At 68.1% G+C, this 21,791-nt stretch overlaps 7 protein-coding genes across 7 annotated transcripts; 4 read left to right on the top strand and 3 right to left on the bottom strand.

Moving 5' to 3' along the window:
- Positions 1 to 996: 996 nt before the first annotated feature.
- RHOBADRAFT_64552 (uncharacterized protein) lies at positions 997 to 1,652 on the top strand. The gene is made up of 2 exons (XM_018418510.1): positions 997 to 1,169; positions 1,246 to 1,652. Exons 1-2 carry the CDS (start codon positions 1,074 to 1,076, stop codon positions 1,417 to 1,419), a joined length of 270 nt encoding a protein of 89 aa, XP_018273818.1. The 5' UTR covers positions 997 to 1,073; the 3' UTR covers positions 1,420 to 1,652.
- A 264-nt stretch (positions 1,653 to 1,916) lies between these two features.
- RHOBADRAFT_33954 (uncharacterized protein) lies at positions 1,917 to 4,887 on the bottom strand (the record flags this gene model as incomplete). The annotated part of the gene is made up of 6 exons (XM_018413159.1): positions 1,917 to 2,924; positions 3,004 to 3,192; positions 3,261 to 3,561; positions 3,647 to 3,899; positions 3,974 to 4,446; positions 4,515 to 4,887. 6 exons carry the CDS (start codon positions 4,885 to 4,887, stop codon positions 1,991 to 1,993), a joined length of 2,523 nt encoding a protein of 840 aa, XP_018273817.1. The 3' UTR covers positions 1,917 to 1,990.
- Positions 4,888 to 5,002: 115 nt separating this feature from the next.
- On the top strand, positions 5,003 to 7,289 carry RHOBADRAFT_51581 (uncharacterized protein; the record flags this gene model as incomplete). Its single annotated transcript, XM_018415913.1, has 5 exons — positions 5,003 to 5,258; positions 5,328 to 5,466; positions 5,533 to 5,630; positions 5,718 to 5,802; positions 7,219 to 7,289. Coding segments are annotated over 5 exons (623 nt in total), but the record flags the coding sequence as incomplete, so codon positions are not given.
- A 33-nt stretch (positions 7,290 to 7,322) lies between these two features.
- On the bottom strand, positions 7,323 to 11,821 carry RHOBADRAFT_51580 (uncharacterized protein; the record flags this gene model as incomplete). The annotated part of the gene is made up of 8 exons (XM_018415912.1): positions 7,323 to 7,618; positions 7,704 to 8,927; positions 8,998 to 9,111; positions 9,180 to 9,643; positions 9,711 to 10,224; positions 10,311 to 10,430; positions 10,502 to 10,645; positions 10,715 to 11,821. The coding sequence occupies 8 exons, from the start codon at positions 11,819 to 11,821 to the stop codon at positions 7,505 to 7,507; spliced, it is 3,801 nt and encodes a 1,266-aa protein (XP_018273815.1). The 3' UTR covers positions 7,323 to 7,504.
- A 268-nt stretch (positions 11,822 to 12,089) lies between these two features.
- On the bottom strand, positions 12,090 to 13,332 carry RHOBADRAFT_51579 (uncharacterized protein; the record flags this gene model as incomplete). Its single annotated transcript, XM_018415911.1, has 3 exons — positions 12,090 to 12,291; positions 12,393 to 12,652; positions 12,724 to 13,332. The coding sequence occupies 3 exons, from the start codon at positions 13,330 to 13,332 to the stop codon at positions 12,144 to 12,146; spliced, it is 1,017 nt and encodes a 338-aa protein (XP_018273814.1). The 3' UTR covers positions 12,090 to 12,143.
- A 493-nt stretch (positions 13,333 to 13,825) lies between these two features.
- Positions 13,826 to 16,537, top strand: RHOBADRAFT_41762 (uncharacterized protein; the record flags this gene model as incomplete). The annotated part of the gene is made up of 10 exons (XM_018413942.1): positions 13,826 to 14,075; positions 14,147 to 14,231; positions 14,324 to 14,438; positions 14,513 to 14,615; positions 14,681 to 14,994; positions 15,065 to 15,388; positions 15,469 to 15,537; positions 15,624 to 15,768; positions 15,856 to 16,362; positions 16,458 to 16,537. 10 exons carry the CDS (start codon positions 13,826 to 13,828, stop codon positions 16,535 to 16,537), a joined length of 1,992 nt encoding a protein of 663 aa, XP_018273813.1.
- A 1,558-nt stretch (positions 16,538 to 18,095) lies between these two features.
- RHOBADRAFT_41761 (uncharacterized protein) lies at positions 18,096 to 19,687 on the top strand (the record flags this gene model as incomplete). Its single annotated transcript, XM_018413941.1, has 7 exons — positions 18,096 to 18,190; positions 18,324 to 18,332; positions 18,399 to 18,543; positions 18,618 to 19,003; positions 19,074 to 19,251; positions 19,339 to 19,507; positions 19,605 to 19,687. 7 exons carry the CDS (start codon positions 18,096 to 18,098, stop codon positions 19,685 to 19,687), a joined length of 1,065 nt encoding a protein of 354 aa, XP_018273812.1.
- Positions 19,688 to 21,791: the final 2,104 nt, after the last annotated feature.

Raw genomic sequence — 21,791 nt, 5'->3', positions numbered from 1 at the left:
GGGGCTCGACGAGCAGCATCCACGAGTCGCCGACCCGCAAGGCGACGCCCCGAAAGGTCGCGGCCGTCACCGAGTCGGTCGACGCCAACGGCAGCCCGACCAAGAGCATCCGGCGCGTGTCGACGCTCAGCATCGACGTGCCGCCGCCGCCGCCGCTGTCCGGCCGCCGAGGCTCGCTCGTCGCGTCGATGCCGCCGAGCTCGCGCCCACCGCTCGCGATGCAGCCGACGTTCTCGTCGTCGCAGCGGTCCGACCCGCCGTCGCTGTCGGCGTCGCAGCAGCTCACCGAGGCGTCGGTGCGCGAGGTCGAGCAGCTCCTCGGCGAGCTCGGTCCGATCCTCGACCCGAGCCTGTACGAGCACGACGCAGGCGGCCTCTCGTCATCGTCGGCGACGGTGCCCGGCGGTCGCCTGCCCGTCCTCGACAAGGGCGCGAGCCTGTTCTCGCCGACGAGCGTCAGCATCTCGGGCGTCACGCTCGGCGAGGACGACTTTCGTCTGCTCGACGACGCCGTTCTCGGGCTCTCGGACGCCTACGTCGCGCCGACGTACCCACAATCGGCCCCGGCGTGGCAGACGTCGTTCGACCTCCCTCCCCAACCTCCTCCGGCGTCGCTCTCGAGCCGCTGGAACCCGCACTCGACCTCGTCCGCCGCCCATTCGTACGCCCTATCGCACTCGAATAGCGTCGGCTCGCTCGCGCCCGCGTTCAACCCGCACGTGCGCGCCCACTCGGCGCGCGACGCCCCGGCCCCCTCGTCGTCGCACGAGCCTGCGTACCCGACCTCGCCGTCGGTCGCAGCCTTGCGCCGCCGCTCGAGCTGCCACGCCTTTGTCGGCGCCCCGCAGCCGCCACCGTCGCCGCACCGGCTGCACCCGCACCCGCACTCGCACCAGCCGCCGCCCTGGGCCAACTCGCCGACCTCGTCGCCGTCTCGGCAGCCGTACTACCCGACGTACGAGCGCCAGCCGCTCCCGGCCGTCCTGCAGCCACCACCCGACGTTCTGCGTCCTGTCACGCCGCCGCCTCGAGATCACGGCGGCCTGTCGGCGTCGGTCAGCCGGCCCTCGCCCATGTCGCCCAAAACGACGCCCAAGCGCAAGCGCGGCTCGCCGACCAAGCCCAAGCAGCCCGTCGCCATGTTCGTCAACTACTCGGCGCAGGACGCGGTACGTCTCTCGCCCTCTCGTCCTCCCTCGCGCGCCGAACCCGAACCTGACCCTCTCTTTCTGCCCTCGCCCGCAGAAAAAGCTCCTCAACGGCGTCGCGCCTTCGGGCTCGACCAAGAAGCGTCGCGAGGAAGAGGACGCACAGCGTCAGCGAGGCGACATGTCGTCGTCGATCCTGCTCGACGACCCTGCGTCGCTCCCGGTCCTCCCCCTCCCCTTTGCGACTGGCTCGCACTCGTCCGCCTTTTGAGCTCTCTCCTCTCCCCTCTTTCCCTCCCCCCTCTCACGTTGTGCATTTCTCTATCTAGTTACCCCCTCTTGACGTCCATACCTCGTGGCCTCGACTCTCTCGCATAGCCACCTCCCTTCGTGCCTTTCCTCCTCCTTCTTCAACGTGTCCTTCCTAGCGAGCGCGAGCTCGCGTCGCACGCCTTGTAGCTCTCTCCTCCCTCATTCATTCGGCGCAATGCCACGTCGTCCTCCTTTCCGCTGTCGTCGTCGTCGAGGGAGCGAGAGAGAAAGAACATCGAGCGCGACCTTCTCAAATTGCGAGCGGGGTCCGTGCGCCTGCTCTCTCTGCCCCCTTGATCGTCCTTTCGACTCGATGCGACGGCTCTCGGTTTGTCCAGACACCGCGAGCGCCGAGCAGAGAGCGCGAGGGTGCCGAGCGAGAGCTGCTCTCGAGCCGGACTCTGTTCGCTCGCGCTCGTTTTGAACACGCTCTCCTCGCTCGCTCACTGCTCGAAAGGCGACGCTGAACATGCTCGTTACACACAAAGAGAGAGAGAGAGAAACGGCATCTAAGGGAGAAGAGGGAGGATCTACTTGGCCTTGAGCTTGTCCTCCTTGAGGTTGGCGATCAGGTTGAGCACGAGCTTGCCGCCGTCGACCTCGCCGCTCTCGTCCTGGAGGACCGAGTCGCCGTCGAGGCAGAAGTAGGCGACGCGGTTGGCCTGGAAGCGGACAACCTCGAGGCCGTCGACGCTCGGCGGCGCCTCGGTCCTGTTGCGGGTCGCCTCGTCCTGGCGCTGGCGGACGACGTCCTTGGCGCGCGAGAGCGAGTCGCGCACGACGCGCCACACGGCGCTCTCGACGACGGCGCCCTTGACGACCTCGAGCGAGTCCGGGTTGAGGTCGTCGAGGTACTTGTCGCCGAGCGCGCCCGGGTTGTCCGACTTGAACAGGCGCCGGAACAGGCGCGCCTCGCGCACGGCGACGGCGTGCGGCGCCGACACCCAGTGGATCCAGCCCTTGGGCTTGAACCCGGGCGCGAGCGGCTGCTCGCCGAGCGCCTCGTCCTCGTACCGGCACACGACGTGCGTGACGGCGCCCGTCGCCGGGTCCGTCTCGTGGCGGACGTACGTGACCGGGCGCGGCACGTTCAACAGGCCGACCGTGGCGCCGGGAGCGAGGCGGAAAAAGTCCTTGGACGGCTCGGCGCGGAAGTCGTCCGAGTCGATGACGAGCTCGCGCGAGAAGGGGACGGCGATGGTGCCCATCGACGGGTCCTTGGGGTGCAGGGGCTTGTCGAGCGACAGCTGGAAGTCGGCGGGCAGGTTCTCGAGCGTGACCTTGATCGGGCGCAGGACGAGGTTGAGGCGCGGCGTCGACATCTCGAGGTGCGAGCGCACCGTCTGCTCGAACCGCTGCAGCTGGACGAGCGACGGCGAGGTCGACACGCCGAGGTTGGACACGAACGAGATGATGGCGGCAGGGGGCACGCCGCGACGCTTGAGCGCGACGAGCGTGTACAGCCTGCGAAGAGGAAAAGGAGGGCCCAGGGTAAGTCGCACGCTCGAGAGGGCGTGGACGGAAGAGAGAGCGACGGACGCACCGAGGGTCGTCCCACCCGTTGACGTAGTTCTCCTTGACGAGCTTGAGGAGCTTGCGCTTGCTCGTGATGGCGCCCTCGAGCGTCAGGCGGCCGTACTCGCTCTGGCGCGGCTTGTACACCTCGAGCGCGTCGCACAGCCACTCGTACGCCGTGCGCGCGCCGATGAACTCGGTCGTGCAGAGCGAGTGCCTGCGAGGGACGAGTCGGTGAGGTGGCTCGAGAGGGGAAAGGGACGAAAGAGAGAGAGAGAGACGCACGAGATGTTCTCGAACGAGTCGCACAGGCAGTGGGTGAAGTCGTACGTCGGGTAGATGGCCCACTCGGTGCCGGTGCGGTGGTGCGGCTTGCCCAGGACGCGGTACGCGATGATGTCCCACATGGTCGGGTTCGAGCTCGACATGTCCTGCTTCATGCGGAGCACCATCTCGCCCGGCTTGTACTTGCCGGCGCGCATGTCGGCAAACTCGCGCAGCGACTGGTCGACGGGCTTGCTGCGGTCCTTCGAGTCGTGCCGAGGGCCGTGGTCCTTGCCGCCGCGCTGGGCCGAGATCTCCTCGGCTGGAGGAACGAGAGGGGGAGGGGGCAAGGTGTCAGTGACGGACGCACGCTCGACGACGAGACTGAGAGAAAGGCGAGGACGGACCCGTGTCGTTGCTCGTGTAGGCAAAGCCCTTCTTGATGAGGAGGACGGCGAGGTCGTACAGCTCGGCAAAGTGGTCGCTCGAGTGCGTGACCTGGTACGGCTCGTACCCGAGCCAGCGCACGTTCTCGAGGATCTTGTCGAAGTAGATCTGCTCCTCGGCCTCGGGGTTGGTGTCGTCGTAGCGCAGGTAGCAGTGGCCCTTGTGGTACTTGGCGAACCCAAAGTTGACGGCGATGGCCTTCGAGTGCCCGATCTGGAAGCGAGAGGCGCAGAGGTCAGTACGACGAGTACGAGGAACACGAGAGACGAGAGAGAGCGAGGGCGCACGTGGAGGAAGCCGTTGGGCTCGGGCGGGAAGCGGGTAAAAACCTTGCCCTTGGTCCACGCGAGGTGCTCCTGCATGCGCTCGGGGATCTTCTGCTCGTTGCCGCCGGGCTTGTGGAGGCGCGAGAGCCAGCCCTGGGCAAACATGTCGTCGGGCGACTCGGCGTGGAGCGGGACGGCCGAGGTGGACGCCTTTGGGCCGGCCGCGTTGGCGGCCTTGTTGTCCTTCTTGGCCTTGTCGGCGGCCTGCTGGGCCTTGAGCTTGTGCGCGTCGCGGCTGCCGAACATGTCGGTGTAGACGGCCTCGGCGGCGCCCTTGAGGTCGAGCGGGGCGACCCACCGGAGCGGGTCGGCCTGGCGCATGAGACCGCTGACCTTGGAGAAGCCGGCCCAGCCGAGCTTGTTGACCTCGTCGGCCTTGTCGGCGACGTAGGCGCGAATGCGCGTGTCGAGTTCGGCGGGCGTGATGGAGAAGCCTGGGTTGGTCGGGCAAGTTCGAGTCAGTGGACGAAGGAAAGAGAGAGAGAGGGGACGAGGGGCGCACCGACGCCGCACGCCTCGTTGAAGCTGGCCGTGTCGACAGGTTGCTCAGGGTGGGCGGTGAGGTACTTTATGGCGGCCGCGACCTGGTCGGCTTTGGCGAGTCGGCGGTCGCGGATGGCGTCGAGGATGTAGAGGCGCAGGTCGTCGGTGAGGGCCTGGGCGTCCTTTGCGAGCTGGAGTGCGAGGGTGATCTGCTTGTCGTCGAGGCGGCTGTGGTTGTCGTTGTCGCTGTCGGCGTTGGCGAGCTGGAGGAGGCGGTGAGCCTGGGGTGCCGTCTTTGAGCGGGCCGTCTCGAGCGAGCGCTGTTGCGAGAGGCCGCACTGGGCGAAGAATGCGGCGAGGTGCTCTACTTCTGGCGAGGGCTTTGGCGGCATGGCTGGTCGGGGAGGAAGTGTGGCAGGAGCGAGACGACGACGACGATGAGATGAGAGGACGACGACGGCTGCAGCTCTTGTCTGTCCCTCTCGTTGCTACAGTGCTACACGCGACATGCTCGCCCGCACAGCAACTCGCTCGCCCGTCCCTCGAGCGACCCGCACCCTGCGCCCTTGGTCGCCCTCCTCCTCCTCGTCCTCATCTCCCCGCCGCCAACTCTCATCGGCAACAGCACCCGCCGACACGGCACGGCTCCTCCAAGACCTGCGCACCTCGCTCACCCGCTACCCGCTCGTCGACCCGGTCTGGCCGGCACGCATCGACCAAGCCCTCGCCGACCTCCTCCACCCTCGACCAGCTCGCCTCGCAGGTTCGTCCTGCCCTCTTGCCTCTGCGCCACCACGAGCACACCAACTCACTCGCACTCTCTTGCCCACAGTCGTCGGCGACCACGCGAGCGATGCACAGGGACTCGTCACCGCCCTCCTCGACGACCCGCTCGCGTCCAACCCGGACGTGACCGTCGCCCTCGAGGCCCGCAGGCTCGGCTCGGCCACCCACGAGGCCCTCACCATCAAGTGCGTCCTCTCTTCATCGTCCATCGTCGACGGGCGGCGAGACTGACTCGGCTCGTGCGCCCGCAGGCACGGCAACGACGTGTCGTCGTCGCCGTCCGAGGTCCACGTCCCGGCACCCTGGCTCCACGACACCAACGCCGAGGTCGTCGAGATCGTGCATCGAGGTGCGTCCACCGTCTCGCGACTCGTGGAACTCGTGTCGGCCACCCGCCGGACCTGTCAGCTCACAGCCTCTGCGCGTGCACGTGCAGATGTCGCCCCGCTCGAGTCGTCCCTGTCGTCCCTGCACCTCGCCGACCTCGTCGTCCTCGTCCTGTCCGACTCGACTCTGCTCTCGTCCCGAGCCGCCAAGACCCTCCTGTACGACCTCGCCGCCAAGCCCAACCTCCTCCTCGCCCTGAACTGCCCCGACGCGTCCCCGTCCACGTCGGCCTCGCCGCTCCGCACCCTCGAGCACCAGCTCGAGACCCTTTTTCCCGCCGAGGCCGAGCCCCGCGCCATCGCCGTCTCGACTCGGCAGGCGCTCGCCGCCCTCGAGGCGCTGTCGCCGTCCGAGCCCGGCCGGGAACCGGCCTACGACGCCTTCCAGAAGGGCTACGTCGCGTCCCAGGTCCCGCACCTGCACCAGCTCCTCACGACGGCCCTCACGGCGACGCACGCCGATCACACGGCGCCGACGCCGCTCCAGGTCGAGACGGCCCAGTACGTCCTCGCGGCGGCCCTCGCGCGCGCCGCGTTCGCCGGCGCACAAGTCGCCGACGCCCTCGATGGCGCCGACGCGGCCCTGTCGGCGCTCGAGGCGCACGCCGACGAGGCCGAGCGCGCCCTCGTCGTCTCGCTCGGCGTCGAGCCCTCGACCGGGCTCGTGCGCGTCCCCGGTGACGAGCTCGCGGGCGCCGTCGGTGCGCTCGACGAGCTGTTTGCGACCCGGCTCGCGTGGTACAAGGTGCCGTACCGCGTCGACGACCTCGGCGCCGAGGTCGCCCTCGTCACGAGCCAGACGTTCCTCACGGCCTTTGAGCGCCGCCTCGCCTTCTCGGCCGGCCTCGCCGCGTCGACCGCCTCGAGCCTGTCGCACCGCGTCGACGCGCTGTACTCGTCCCCCCAGTTTGCAACCTCGCCGACGCGCGTCGCGCTCGACCCGCCTGCGGCCCTCTCGTCCCTGTACTCGGCGACGCTCCTCAACGCGCTCGACAAGGCCTCGGCCGCCTCGGCGCCGCAGGCCCACCCGGACAGCAAAGACGCGACGGCCCTGAGCGGCGCCGTCGCGCACCGCCGCGCGCAGCTCACGGCGCCGGCGGGCAGCCCGACGGCGCAGCTGCACGAGCGCGCGCAGCGCGCCGTCGTGCGCTCGGGCGTCGTCGCGACGGCCTCGGTCGCGGGCGGGATCGCGGCCGATGCGCTCGGGTGGGTCGCCCAGACGGGCACGAGCGTCGGCGCGGGCCTGCTCGGCGTCACGCTCGCCGCGTGGGGCCTGCAGCGTGCGTGGCTGAGCGCCCTCGCTCGGTTCCGCAAGGACGTCGAGCGCGTCGTCGGTGGGCTCGAGGAGGACTTGGGCGTTAGGGCGCAGAGCGTCGCAAAGAGGGCTGGGTGGAAGGCGAGCGTCGCCGTCAGGCTCGGGCGCGAGCGCGTGCGCGAGAGGAGGCGCGAGTGGGACGCGTGGAGGAGCGAGTACGGCAGGATCGAGCGAGCGGCGGCGCAGCTGCGCGACGAGGCAGGAGGCATCGGCGGCGCGAGTGCAGGAGGGGGCTCGAGCGCGGGCAAGCGGCGAGCAGAGGCCTAGTGCGACGCCGATGATTGCAAGGGAGCTCTCGTTCGCTCTCTGCTGCATTGCGATCGTCTCGCCGTGAAAGAGAGAGAGCGACGTGCGCATTCGGCATTGCGAAAGGAGAGCGAGGACTTCAAGGACGAGGTGCGACAGGACGAGGAAGGGGTGACGACTGGCGACGACGAGAGGGGTACAGCAGGGGTATGGTACGGGACGGCAGGGGATAAGTAAGGCGAGGAGATAGGTGGCACAGGGCGACAGAACTGCGAGCTACTCGACCGAGTCGGAAGGAGGACGGGCGAGTGACGTGGCGAGGGAGGGTCGGGGCGTGTCGTCCGAGTTGAAGGACGGGCGAGGGCTGCGCTGCACCGTCGTCTCGAGAAGCTGAACATGAGGAACGTACGCGAAGAGTCAGTACGCCGTGCAGGGAAAGGGGCCGAACAGGAGAAAAGAGAGAGGAGGGACGCACCTCCTTCTTGAGCTCCTCGCCGCTGACCTCCTTGCCGCCCTCATCGTCGCTCTCGTCCCCGACCTCGTCGACACCGAGCGCGACGCCCTTGCGGAACATCTCGCCCTCCTCGGCCACCATGGCGCGCGACTCGGACTCGATCGGGCTCCGAGCGAGCGACGGCGACGACGGGCCAGACGACGGCGACGGCGACGTGTTGTCGTCGGGGAGCTGCAGGGTCGCAGGCTTGGCCGAGAGCGACGGCGCCGAGCTCGACGGGGTCGCTTCGTCGTCGACCGCGACGAGTGCAGGACCCGCCGCCGTGGCCGCGTCCTCGTCGTCCGAGTCTTGCAGCGAGAACGTCGGCGAGGCCGGCGGGTGGTCGAGGTCGGCCGACGCCGGTGCCGTCAGCCCTGCTGCTGCTGCGGGTGGCGCGTCGGTCGAGGTCGAGAGCGAGGGCGGCGGCCGGTCGAAGATGTTTTTGGCGAGGTCGAGGAGCGACGCGAGCTCGGTGAGGAGCACCTCTGCGCGCTCGCGCTGCTCGGCCTGCCTCGCGCCTGAGAAGGCCTCGGCGAGCTGCGCCTCGGCAAGCTGCAGCTGGACGAGCGCGTCGCGCACGACCTCGCTCGGCTCCCGCGCGCCGGCGGCCTGCTCGACGGCGAGCAGCTGCGACACGACGTCGCGCGTCTCGGCCGCCGCCGCAAAGATGTCGCCTTGAGCGCGCAGGGCGTCGTCGCGCCGCTTGGCGCGCCGCTGCTCGGCTTGTTGCCGCGCCTCGAGGTTGCTCGCGAGGGCCGACTTGCGGATCGGCTGGGCGACAACGACGCGCTTGGCGGCTGCGTAGCGCGCCTCGGCGTCGGCCTTCTGCTGCGCGAGCTCGGTGTTGCGCACGCACGTCTCGAGGAGGTCCTGCGAGAGGCGGCTAAAGTCGGGGTCGTCGAACGGGATGTTGATGTCGAGGCAGCGGATCGTCGAGTTGAGCTTGATCGAGACGCTCAGGGCGAGCACGCCCGAGATGTCGACGTTGTTGTTGGTGAGGTCGAGGTGCAGGAGCGAGTGCGCCTCGGGCAGGAACTCGGCGAGCGCGATGGCGCCCTCGGACGACAGGTCGGTCGAGTTGAGGAAGACGCGCTTGAGCGACGGCGAGACCATCATGGCGGAGCGCAGGGCGAGGATGCCGTCGATGGGCGGGCCGCAGCACGGGTTGTGGCCCATGTCGAGCGTCTCGAGCGTCGTGTTGAACTTCTGCAAGTGGCGGGCCGAGGTGGGTCAGGAACGGCTCGCCGTCGCCTCGAGGAGGGAGCAGAGGACGTACGAGGGCTTCAGCCAAGGCGACGAGGCCCTGCGGGTCGATCTTGTTCTCGCCCAGGTTGAGCACCTTGAGCGTCCGGTTGCGCTTGAGGACCTGGGCGATGTAGGTGACGCCGCTCTGCACGCTCGATGTCAGTCACGGTCCCTCGAGCGACGACGGACGACAGGTGAGAAAGTAAGACGCACCCGAATGTCGTTGCCCTTGACGTCGAGCGTCAAGAGTGCGCCGATGCGCGGCAGGCCGTCGAGCTGCTTCCTCAGACGCAGGCGCGCCTCGCTCAGTCGCCACGCCTCGCGCTCGCCGAGAGCCGACACTAGCTCTGGAGCTTGCTCGACAGGTGCGGGTGCGACGGCAGGTTGAGGCGGGGCCGACAGGGCGCGGTCGCGCTGCCGGGCCGAGACCGAGTTGGTGACCTCGAGCGAGAATGACGAGGTCGACGCCGAGTCGGACGCGTTGGCCGTGCCGTTCTTGTGCTCAGTCGAGCCCGACGAGGCGAACGGGATGGCCGACGGGACGCTGTAGGTGGACGACGGGTCGGACGAGAGAGGGTAGTCGCGAATGAGGACAGCGAGGGCGACGGCGCCGGCGGCGTTGATGCGGTTCTTGCGCAGCGAGATGTGCTTGACCTCCGAGACGCGAACACCAGGAGCTGCACGGCGAGACGAGTCAGTATGTCGCCGACGGGGCGGCCGAGGAGGAGGGAGAGGCAGACGCACCGAGTACCTCGAGTGCCGGACCGCGCAGGCCACAGTTCTCGAGCCGCAACGACAGGACCGCCGCAGGAGCGCCCGACTTGTCCTCCTTGAGGAGCGGCGCCGTGTCGAACAGCGGCTCGCGCACGACCGGCTCGGGCTCCTCCTCCTTGACGTCCTCGACCTCGCCCACCTCCTCCTTGACATCCACCGCTGCCGCCGGTCCCGCCTCGTGCGCATCGCCGTTCGACTCGAGCGCGCCGGCCGCCTCGGTCGCGCCGCCAGCCTCCTCAGCGTCCGACTCGTCATCGTCCTCGTCCCACGGGCCCGCGACCTTCTTCTGCGGCGCAGGCGCAGGCGCACCCGTCGACGCGCCCGAAAGCGCCGACTCAACCTTGTCGGGTACGAGAGGTGGGGAAGGAGGAGGTGGTGGTGGAGGCGCGGGAGGAGGAGCGGGCGCGAGCGCCTGGACGAGGTACTCGGCTGCTCGGCGGTCGAGGGGCGTCTCGCTCAGGTCGATGTAGCGGAGAAACGTGGCCTGCGAGCGTTCGAGACGGGGCACATCGGGTCAGGCTCATGATCGTCGAGTCGAGCGCGGGAAGAGGAAGGGAGAGGGGGACGCACCTTGCGAAGGAAGGTCGCGATGAACTTCCAGCCGCGAGCGCGTATCCGCTTGTTGCCCGCCAGGCTGACGGTCGGGATCGAGGCCGAGACGAGTAGGGCGTGCAGGAGCGGGCGTAGGCTCTGCGAGGCGGGACCAACGCGTCAAAAAAGGACCTGGTTTTCGGGCAAGGCGCAAGGGAGAGGGAGCGCACCTCGTCGTCAAGGCCGCAGTGGTCGAGCGTGAGCTTTTTGAGGCCAAAGTCGATGGCGAGAAGGTCGGACAGCGCCTCGACGGCGCCTCGCGACAGGAGCTCGTTCGACAGGTCGAGGACCTTGGGCGGTGCGGCCGGGTTCTCCTGCGCGACAGCTCAACGAGGTCAGTAAGGCGCACAGGACTCGTCGAGAGACAGGCGAGCGGGACGCACCCGGAAAACCCGCTTGACGCGCTCGATGCCCGGCTCCTCCCTCGTCCTGCAGCACTCGGCGTACAGCCGCAGGAGCTCGTCGCCCGTCCACCTCTTGCCCGCCCCCTCCTTGTCGCCGCCGTCCTTCTCCCTCACCTTGACCTTGCCCTCGCTCGCCGCTGCCCCGGCGGCGCCGGCCGGCGCGAGGTGCCGCACCCTCCACTCGCTCTCGACGCGCTCGCGCGTGGCGCCCTCGTCGGCGGGAGCGATCACGTCGAGCGTGCCGCCGTTGATCGGGTACACGAGCTTGAGCGACGCCATGCGGAAGCGGACACGCTTGAGGTCGGCGACGGGGAGCGCGAGCTGCGGAGCCGCGGCGGCGGGAGGTGCCGAGGGCGACGGGCCTGCGGCGGGCACTGCTGGAGCGGGTGCGGGTGCGGGCGTGGCAGCGGCGGCAGGCGCGGTCGCCGGAGCCGCCGTCGATGCGGAAGGCTCCTCGGTCGGCGCAGCGGCCGCCGTCAACCGCTTGAGCGCCGACCCGAAGAAGCCGCCCGCCGTCGCCGCCGCGTTGCCCATGACCTCGCCGACGGATGCGACGCCCGCACCTGCGGCACCGCCGCCGGACGAGACGTCGGCCGTCGTCGTCGCGCGCGAGTACGACGTGTTGAACGGCTGGAGGAAGTCGCGGCGGAACGAGAAGCGCGACGACGCGGCGTGCGAGGACGAGGGCGGGCGGAGGATGCCCTTCTTGGGCGGTGGCGGCAGGCGGCGCACTTGACGAACAGGCGCCTCGTCGGCGAGCGGCTCTGGCGGGGAGGACGTGGTGCTGGACGCGGTGGTCGTCGTCGTTGCCGAGGGAGGGTCATCGGCAGAGGAGGGTGCGGCGACGGCGCCAGCGGCCTGGGACGAGGGCTGCCCGCCCTCTGCGAGAGCTGCTAAGGCGGCTGCGCCGTCCACCGCGCTGCCCGAGCCCTCACTCGCATCGCGCGGCTGCTCCACATCGCCTCGTCCGTCGCCGGTAGTGGGCGGCACCTCCGAGAGCTGGGACGGGCTCGTAGCTGGCGGCTGCACGTCGTCGTTGCCCGCCGAGCTGGTCTCGAGCGCGTCTTGCGCGGCGCTCGACGCCATGGGCGCGTGACGGCGGGTGGGCGAGGTGTCGGCGGTGGGGCGGGGGACGAGAGGGAAGGGCGAGCGCGCGAGGAGCTGCGGCGCTGTCGGGTGCGGCAGGCGTGCTCGAGAAGCGGCTGCTGAGGCTGCTGTGCGCTGTCGCTGGTCGAGCAAGCGCGCTGGTGACGACCCGGGCGTAGCTTTCGCTCGTCCGGTGAGGGTCCGCAGCGAATCTCTCCACTGCGCCTCTCGTGCTGCAGTCGACAGTCTGCTCAGAAGTGGTATCGCAGCGATGGCGGGGAGGGTATCTACAACAGCGTGCGAGAGAAGAGAGTGGACGCGTCTAAAAGGGGCTCGAGGCCTCGACTGGTAACGGCGCGCTCCACTCGTCGTCGTCGTCATCGGCCGCACCAGCTCGACCGTTGCCGCGTAGAGAGCCGAAGGAAGCATATGGCGAGGGCGCGTGAGGCGAGCCAGCGATGGCGCCGGCGCTGCGAGGGGGCAAAGGCGTGCGTCAGGCTCGGGTCCGCCAGATGCGCAGGCGGCACGCAAGGCCGAGACGGTCGCGAGTGGAGGAACGACTTCGACGCACTTGCTCAGCATCTCCTCGACCTGTTTCCTGCCCCGCTCGCCATCGCGCAGGACCGCACCCTCGAGGTCGAGGTCGAATCGGATCCAGGTCGTCTCGAGCTCGCCGCGGCGGTACACGAGCACGGTCGGGAGCGTGTCGGCGTCGAGGTCGGACGACATGAAGTCGACCTCGGACGCCTGGGCGCGGACAAACTTGGTGGCGGGGTACACGCGAGCGAGGGCAGCCAGGTGCGAGTTGAGGAGGGCGCACAGGGCGAGTTCCTGTGGGTGCCCAGATGCCGTGAGTGTCGGCCCGACGCAATGGGACAGGAAGAGAGGTCGAGAGGACGCACTGGCTCGTAGAGGTGCACGACGACGGCCGTCTCGTCTGCCTCGTCCTCGACCGCTTGCACGAACTGCTCCATGCCGACCTCGCGCAAGTGCCCGAACGTCCTGCCGCCGTTCCTCCCCGTGCGCTCGGCGCTGCCCTGCAGCTCGGCGAGCCGGCGCCGCCTCAGGGCCGCGAGCTCGTCGTCGTCGCCGTCGGCCTCGTCGCGCGAGTTGGCGTCGGCCGCGAGCGAGATGACCATCTTGCGCTGCGTCTGCTTGGCGAGCATGGCGTCGGCGCCTTGTCGCTGCTGCTGTTGCTGCTGGGCGAGGTGCTCGCGGTAGTCCTCGCGGACGCCCTTGACGCCCGTGTTCTTGCTCGCGCCCCTGCGGCCGCCGCCGGCCTGGCGAGGGGGCGGCGTCCCGCCCGTCGGCGGGTCCGGGTCGACGGCCGAGAAGCGCGGACCGTCGTCGTCGTCGCCGTTGTCGTCTCGAGAGCTGGAGGAAGGTGCTGGGGAAGGGGAGCGAGAGCGAGTGGGCGAGTTGGACCGGAGGACGGCGGCGGCGTCGGCGTCTCGAGTGAGGGCGGGGTGGGTGCCGTCGAGGAAGGCCTGCTCCATGGCGTCGGTCGACATGGTGGGCGGTGGCGGACCAGGCGAAGCGGCGGATGGGCGGCGACGAGCGCGAACAAAAGGAGCTGGACCCGAGGCGGGGAGGGCGCGTGCAGCGAGGGTGACGGGCGGGCGGTCGATGGGCGTGACTTGGTCGGGTGTCCGTTGAGGTGGCGGGAGCTACTCGCGGCACAGGCCTCTGGCTCGGCGAGTGTTGGAGGCGGTGTCGGACAACGAGGGCTCGCGACGAAGAGATGAGGGCATCGTTCTCACCATCACCGGCTCGTGCTCGCCTGGACACGCTCGCAGTCGCACCAGCACTATCTACCGACCCACCAGATCCGCCGCCCAGTCGCCCCTCGTCGTTGTCGCCCTCTCACCCTCGGTCAACTCGTCGGTCCGTCTCCTCCGCGCTCTCTGCCCCGACACAGGCCAGTCCTGACACTGGCATTCGCCTGCAGTCTATCTCAGTACACCGACAACGAGTGCGACCGGCTCGCGCAACCCGCCTGTCGCCATGTCGTCCTTCGCGCGGTCCTTCCCCACCACCCACTCGGGCACCGTCTCTGCCACAGCAACAGGCTCGATCGCCCTCGAGCAGGCCAGCGCCGACCTCACCCTCCTCCAGCAGTCGCTCGCCCGCTCGTCCAAGATCTCGGGCCGCATGGGCCACGTCCTCGGCGAGCTCGACGACCGCCTCGCACGCCTCGAGAAGAACCTCGTCCCGATCTACAAGGAGACCGGCAGGCTCAACCGCGTGTCCAAGAGTTCGTCCCGACTTGACGCATGTCGCCCACAAGAGTCGGCGGACCGCGCACTGACACTCCTCGCCGCGCAGACCTCGAGTTGACGATGCGGTCCATCGACGGCCTGCTCGGCCACAACGACCTCGTCGAGCGCGAGGAGGGCCTCATCAAAGCAGGGTACGTTAACTCTCTTCCAGTCCGTGTGTCAGAGCCCTGCAGCAGCGGCGCGAGCGAGCGCATCGAGCTAACTCTTCTTGTCGCGCACGCAGGCCCGACCCGGACGACCTCAAGCCGTACATGGCCGCAATCGAGCGCCTCGTCGCCGCGTCCGAGGCCCTGCGCAAGACGGACCTCAAGGGTCAGAGCGCAACGCTCGCACAAATGGTGCGTCCCCGACTCGGTCGTGCAGCGACGCCATCACGGACAGTCGGCCTGACTCTCCCCACGCCTACTCGCAGGGCGGCCTCATCGAGCTCGGCGTCAAGCAGCTCGTCAGCGTGTTCACCAAGTGGACCAAGGACACAAGCCCGACGGTCGACGCCGGCAAGCTCTTTGACCGAGGTGCGCCCTCTCGCCCTCTCCCTTCCCTTGTCCTTTCGAGCTCACGCTGTCCCTCTCCTCGACAGCAAAACCCTTCCCCGTCCTCACGCCCTTCTTCCTCGAGCACGCGCTCCCGATCAACGCGTTCCTGTGGTCGCTGCCCGACCCGAACGGGCCCGGCTTCGCCGAGCTCCTCACGACGTCTTACGCCTCGGTCCGCGCAGCCTACATCGACGAGAGCCTGCGCAACGCGGCGCGTGAGGTGCTCAGCGACGCGACGCCCAACATGGTGCAGCAGAGCCCGAGGCCGGGCACGGGCGCAGGAGGGTCGGCGGCGGGAGAGCTCGCCGAGCGACGAGGGCTCGGTCGGCTGCTCGACGTCTTCTTCGCGCTCATCAAGGTGCGTCTCACTCTCACTATCTCCTCTCGTCAGCCCCGCACGTCGCTCACAGGAGCGCGCCCGCCCGCAGACCGAGTTTTCCCTCCTCGAGACCGTCCTCACCGCTCAAGCCGCCTCGACACGCTCGTCCCTCTACGCCTCGCTCCTCCCTCCCGCCCTCGCGACCATCAGCAGCACGGGCGCGTCGCTCAACGGCCTCATCCGCAAGTCGCCGCAGCACCAGTTGATCCCGCTCGCGTTCGCGACCTACATCGAGTTGAGCGAGCGCGCGAGCGAGTTCGAGGAGTGGGTCAGGGTCAAGGCGCGCAGGAAGGAGAACGAGGTGGGCGACTTGACGCACCAGTTCAGGGGGACGTGCATGACGAGCTTGCCCGGCATCCTCGAGGAGACCAAGGTGCGTCTCGAGCCCCCTTCCCTTCTCTCCCTTCTCCTCTTTCGTTGCCTCGCACCTTCACTGACGACAATTTTCTCCAGGTCTGGGGCACTCGACCACCTGCAGGGCCCGAGGCGACCTCGGCCGCCGTCCAACCCGCCACGATCAACGTGCGTCCCGCCTCTCTCTCTCTCTCTCTCGAGGTTGTCGCGAGCGCTCGCGACCTGGCTCGCTCACCTCGACTCGTGTCGTGCAGGTCGTCAGCTTCATGCGGCAGCTTGCCGAGAACCAGCCGACCGCCGAGGCGTTCCTCGGCACGCTCGGGGCGGGAAACTGGGGCGGGCCGAGCAAGGGTGGGCCCAAGGAGGGGGACGAGGGCGGTCTGCTGCCGCGATACCTGAGTGAGTCGCGCATTTCTCTTCGTCGAGTGTCCACCCTTCTGCACGAGCGAGTAGCTTGACGAGCTCCTTGTCGCACGCCCTTCGCAGACGACGTCCTCTCGGTCCTCCTCACCGCCCTCGACGCCAAAGCGCGCCTGCTACGCGGTCGCACCGGCACGTCGTCCATCTTCCTCCTCAACAACCTGTCGTACGTGCGGCACAGCGCCCTGTCGACGTCGATCATCGACACGCTCGGCGAGAGCGCCGAGGACGCGCTCAACAAGCGCATGCGCACGCTCAAGGCGGTGTACCTCGACGTGTGGTCGCCGCTCGTCAGCGCGCTCCTCGACGCCGGGTTCGCCGAGCAGTCGGGCGCGGCGGGCGCGCTCAAGGCCGGGCTCGGCGCCGTCAAGGGCGGCGGCGGGACCGAGCGTCGCGAGACCAAGGACCGGTTCGTGCGCTTCCACGAGGCGCTCGAAGACGTCGAGGCGCTGCACCACCAGGCGAGGTTTGAGGAGGGCGAGGCCGAGTTGCGGGAGCGGCTCAAGGGCGAGGTCGAGCGCATGGTCGTCCCGACGTACGCCAAGTTCGTCCAGCGGCACCGCAAGGACAATTGTGCGTCCCTGCCCTTTCTCTATCTCTCTCTCCCTATCTCTCTCTCTCTCTCGACGTCGGCTTGGGCAACGCTCACCGTCGAGCACGTTGCGCAGACTCGACCAAGTACCTCAAGCTCGACGCAGATGGCCTCGAGGCCAAGATCCGCGCCATCTTCGACAGCCCGTCCTCGTAGCGCTCGAGTGCAACACGACGATCTTGCGACGACGCACGCAGGTGGGCTGTCTTGCCGAGAGACGCTGTCGACGCTCGAGAGGTTGTGGACGACCTTCGCAACTCGCTGTCTCGCAGGCCGCTTGAGCGCTCTGCTTCTCTCGTCCTCGCTCTCGTCGTCCCGTGCTTGCGGCTCCTCGTGGCTGCTGCTCGTCTGCGGATCTTCTTCCGCCCTGGCAGGCGCTCAGGTCGCGAGGGAGCAGAGAAAGGTGGGCACGCGGCCGAGGCGGGCCCGACGACGTTCCGGGTGGCCCTCCTCTCGAGCGCGAGAAGCTTGCTCTCGCGGCGCTCTCGCTGGCGCGCTGGCGTCGACGCGGAGCGAGGAGCGGGGCGAGGCGCAGCAGAAGTGCATGCTGCGGAGCGCGCAGACGGTGTCGACGTCAGGCGAACTCTCGCTCGCCATTTGTCGACCAAGCACGTTTAGCGCGGCTCGACCGCAAACGAGGACGTCGTCGTCGTCTCGACGCGCCAGGTCCGTGCGGCCTGCACGTCGGCTGGGCGAGCGGAAGAGCGCGGCGATGGCTTCCTCGTCCGGAAAAGGAGCGTCGCTTCGTCCCTTCGGCGTCGAGCGAGGACAGGTCTGTGCGGCGAGAGCGCGCTCGAGCAGTATCGACGGCTGCTCGGCGAAGCGAAGCAGAGTAGCGGACCGTGCGTGCAGCCTGAATGATCGTGCGAGTGCGAGAAGGGAGAGAGAGCGAGAGAGGCCTGAGCGCCGGCCCGAAGCGAGCGGTCGATGCGGCGAGCCGGCCGCCGGGGACAAGGAGAAGCCTCGAAGTGGAAGCTGGCGAGCGCTGCGCAAGAGCTCAGACAAAGGTGCACGGTCGCGTGGAAGGGGGGAGCTGGCTCGAGTGGGCAAGAGCGGCGCGCCATGCGAGAGATCTCGCCCCACGGCCCCCGCCGCCAGCTTGAGCGCCAGGCGAAGGGGGCTCACTCTGCTCCCACACGTACGCTCGACCAGCGCTGCCCGCTTGTGCTCGACGGGTCCAGCGTCGTCGCCCACCTTCAGACCCGACAGCCCTCGCCGGTGCTCCCGCTCGCCCGCGCCGTTCGCCCAAAGCGGACCTGTGTCGCCTCGACCGTCGACGCCGCCCAACTTCCCGCCGCCTGCCTCGTCCCGTCTCGCTGCTGTGAGTGCATCCCCTGTCACTCGAGTGCACTCGTACACTCGACGCTGACCTTGCTTGCCCTCGTCCCACCCCCCCTCTCGCCGTCGTCGTTGCCCCGCCGGCCTCGCGCCCTTTGTCCACCCGCACGCGCGCCCGCCCCTCGGTCGCCGGTCCGCTCGTCTCGCCCGTCTCGCGCTCGCAGCGCCCTCGGTCAAATCGCGGTTCCCGGCGCTAGAACAAGCCTCCGCCCGACCGCCGACAGCCCAGCTCGGCCCGCGCCCGCGCCCGTGCTCCACCCTCGCCTTCGTCCCACCTCGTCAGCCCCACCACTCGCCTCGCCAGCTGCGCCTACAGCAGCAGCCTCGCACCGACCTCACCCTTTTCCTTTCCACTCGCCCCCCTTAGCCTCTCGACATGGGCTGCGGCGGCTCCAAGCCCGAGGACCAGGAGAGCAAGGCGCGCTCGGATGAGATCGAGAACCAGCTGCGCAAGGACCGCATGGCCATGAGGTGCGCACCCGCTCTCTCTCTCCTCCTCGCGTGCCCTGTCGACGTCGAGACTGCCCGCATGCAGCCGCGCTGACAACCTCCCCCTCCTCTTCCCCCTCTGCCCCACCCCGATCTCCCTCTCGTCGCCTCGCAGGAATGAGATGTGCGTCCCTCTCTCTCCCTTCTCTCTCTTGGGGCGCAAACTGACCCAGCATCTGCCCCTCTGCAGCAAGATGCTCCTTCTCGGCGCCGGCGAGTCGGGCAAGTCGACCATCCTCAAGCAGATGAAGCTCGTCTACGAGGGCTCGTACACCGACAAGGAGCGCGAGAACTACAAGGAGATCATTTACTCCAACACGGTCCAGAGCATGCACGTGCGTCGCACTCTCTTTTGGCGTCTCGAGCGACGACGAGGACGAGCCTGACGGTCGCTCTCTCCCCCTTGCAGGTCATCCTCGACGCGATGGAGATGATGGGCATCTCGCTCGCGACGCCAGAAGGCGGGCGGCACCAGGAGACGGTCATGTCGCAGCCGCACCAGATCGAGGCCGACTTCCTCCCGCCCGACGTGACCGAGGCCATCATCGAGCTGTGGAAGGACCCGGGCGTCCGAGAGTGCTTCGGCCGCAGCCGCGAGTACCAGTTGAACGACTCGGCGCAGTACTACTTCGACTCGATCACGCGGATAGGCTCGCGCAACTACGTCCCGTCCGACCAGGACGTCCTGCGCTCGCGCGTCAAGACGACCGGCATCACCGAGACGACGTTCCAGATCGGCGAGCTCAAGTACCGCATGTTTGACGTCGGCGGTCAGCGCTCGGAGCGCAAGAAGTGGTACGTCGTCCCCTCCTCGCCGTCCTTCCCAACCCCTCGAGCCTGCCTGACTTTTCGCCCTCGCGTACAGGATCCACTGCTTCGAGAACGTCACGGCCATCCTGTTCCTCGTCGCCATCTCGGAGTACGACCAGATGCTGTACGAGGACGAGGCGATCAACCGCATGCAGGAGGCGCTCGTCCTGTTCGACTCGATCTGCAACTCGCGGTGGTTCGTCCGCACGTCCATCATCCTCTTCCTCAACAAGGTGCGTCTCCTCTCTCTGTCTCCTTTCTCCTTCTGTGCCCTGTGCGTCGAGAGCCGTCATTGACTCTTGCCCGCTGTCGTTTCCCAGATCGACCTCTTCCGCGAGAAGCTCCCGCGCTCGCCCATCGCCAACTTCTTCCCCGACTACACCGGCGGTTCGGACCTGCAGGCGGCGTGCGACTACTTCTCGAGCCGGTTCGTGTCGCTCAACCAGAGCTCGGCGAAGCAGATCTACGTCCACTTTACGTGCGCGACCGGTCCGTCCATTTTCCTCCTTCTCCGCCTCCTCCTCCTCCCCCTTCTTCTCTCCTGCGCCTCGTACAGCTGCCTGACACGTTGTTTTGCTCCCGTCAGACACCCAGCAGATCAAGTTCGTCCTCTCGGCCGTCAACGACATTGTGATCCAGGTCAACCTGCGGGATTGTGGCCTTCTCTAGATCCTGCCCCTGCTTGTCTATACCCTCGCCTGCACCCTGTTCGACGTTGTGCACTCGCCACCGTCCTCGCCATCGTCGCCGTCGCCGTCATTGCCTTCCTTCCCTCGCTCGTTCCCCCCCTCCTTGTTCAGCTCTCCTCAACCACCCCTCTCGCTCAATATTCTCCATACGCACCTTACTCGCACCTTCTCGGTCTCTCTCTCTCTATTTGCCTCTCTTAGCCGCCGTCGCTGTCATCTATGTTCGCCCCCTGCCGCTCGAGGCGTTCGTTGCGAGAGTCGAAAGGAGAGAGGCTCGTGCATCGTTGCGAATCGCGCACAGCGACGTCCGTCTCGCCTCCAGGTCGAGCGAGGGCACAGCCTGCGTCGCCTGAGACGAGGCGAACCTGCTGTGCCCGGTAGAAAGCGAGCAAGAGGCGAAAGCGTTCGAGAAGGTCGAGCGCAGGAGAAGGCCGAGTCGCGAGCCGGCACGGTCCTGGCAATGCCGTCGAGAGCACTGTCGCGCTCGAGGCGCTGTCTCATATTGTCGACCGAGAGCGGCTGGAGCGGGCCAGACGTGCTGGCAAGCCGGCCTGGAAGCGACTTGCTTTCGCTCCTGTACCTCCTCCTGAGCGCAAAGTTGAGTGGACACTACCAGAACCTGTCTGCAAATTTGGGTCCATCGTCGAGTACTCGTCGCGATAGGTCGATCCCGCCTCGCACCGTCGAGAAAGAGCGAGGTCCGAGCGCGAGAACTCGAGTCCCTCCTCGTGAACCTCCTCCTGAGCGCAGTGTCGAGCACGCCCTCTCTTCTAACAGATGCTGGCCAGCCTGGTCGCGCTCACACAGTCTCGTGCACCGTGGAAGAAGGTACTCGAGATGGAAGAGCAAGCAGGAACCACTCTCTCGACCTCGCTCTCCACCCGACGCGAGAAGGTCCACGAGCATGTCAACTCGCGCTGTACACGACAAAACAGCTCGGGAAACGCGCTCAATTGCACCGCAGACACGTCCTCGTTCGACCTGGCGCGAGCAGACAGCCGTAACCCTGCTAGATCAAGAGCTAGCGTTTGAGCGAGGGTGCGCAGGATCCCCCTCTCTTTTGTAGGTGGCCGGGCGCACGGGCGCTCCGCAGGGGTGCGCGCCGTGCGAGCGGCTCACCGCAGTGCGCCCGCTGCCCTCAGGGGCACGAGAGGGCGGGCGCGGCCTCGTAAGGAGCCGTTCGCGACGGCTCGACTCGCTGAGCCGTCGGGACGAGTGCGACGACGGACAAGAACTCTGAGAGGGCTGAGAACGCTCGCTATAGACGAGGAGAGCTTTCGGATAGGAAAGGGCGCAGTCGTGCAGCGCAGCAAGGGCACAAGGGGAAGCTTTCGAGTCCGAGAAGGGGGAGGTGCCATCGAGGGCGCGACTAACCTGCGGCGCGAGGTCGAGAGGGTCAGTAAGCGGCTCGGCGAGAAGTGCAGACCCTACGAAGATTCGGCAGGGAAGAAAGAGAGTGCGCGGGACGTACAAAGGACAAGATGTGCCGCCTCGAGGTCGAGAGCCCGCCTCGCGCCGCCCAGAAGCCCGCCCTGCTCGCCGTGCGCAGCCGTTTTGCCTGCAAAGGGACTAGGTCAATCCATCAAGACCCCGGCACCACGTCGCGAGGTAGCGGAGGGGGCGAGGGGAGAGGGAGAGGGGGGCCAAACACGGGGAGGCGGGGAGGAGGTGGACGCACCCGTCTTCTGAGGCCCGCACAGCGTGGCCGCCAGGCCCAGTAGTCTCCTTGATGCTGCCATAGTTATCGACGACAATACCCACGGGCCCATGAACCGTTGCCGCCAGTCGAGAGAGGTCGGACGACGCGAGCTACTGATGAAGATGTGACGCGCCCTGCGCCGTCGGCGGCCGCTCGCGGCGGCGCGCATGAAGCAGAAGTATGATGTCGAGATGTGCAGGTACCGACTCGAGCCAGTCTGAGCGAGCCCAGTCGTGAGGGCCGAGGGGTGGGAGGGTAACGAGGGACGAGAGTGCCGAGCAGACCTTGAACTCGAGCTTACGCTCCCCACAGCGGTCGCCGCACTGTCTCCCGCTTCGAGAGTGCTCTCGGTACTGTACAGAGGGACCATGCCGACGAGCAAGCC

This window comes from Rhodotorula graminis (assembly GCF_001329695.1).
Source record: "Rhodotorula graminis WP1 unplaced genomic scaffold RHOBAscaffold_2, whole genome shotgun sequence".
In the NCBI taxonomy this organism is placed as follows: Eukaryota; Fungi; Basidiomycota; class Microbotryomycetes; order Sporidiobolales; family Sporidiobolaceae; genus Rhodotorula; species Rhodotorula graminis.
Note: the sequence above shows the minus strand (reverse complement) of the source record. Positions and strands in the feature narration are given on the sequence as shown.

What these genes read in the sequence shown, in the direction of transcription:
- RHOBADRAFT_64552 (XM_018418510.1), top strand. Translation starts at nt 1,074, where the DNA reads ATGTCGCCCAAAACGACGCCCAAGCGCAAGCGCGGCTCGCCGACCAAG. An exon ending in ACTACTCGGCGCAGGACGCG is followed by an intron (nt 1,170 to 1,245) that starts GTACGTCTCTCG and finishes CCTCGCCCGCAG; the next exon opens with AAAAAGCTCCTCAACGGCGT.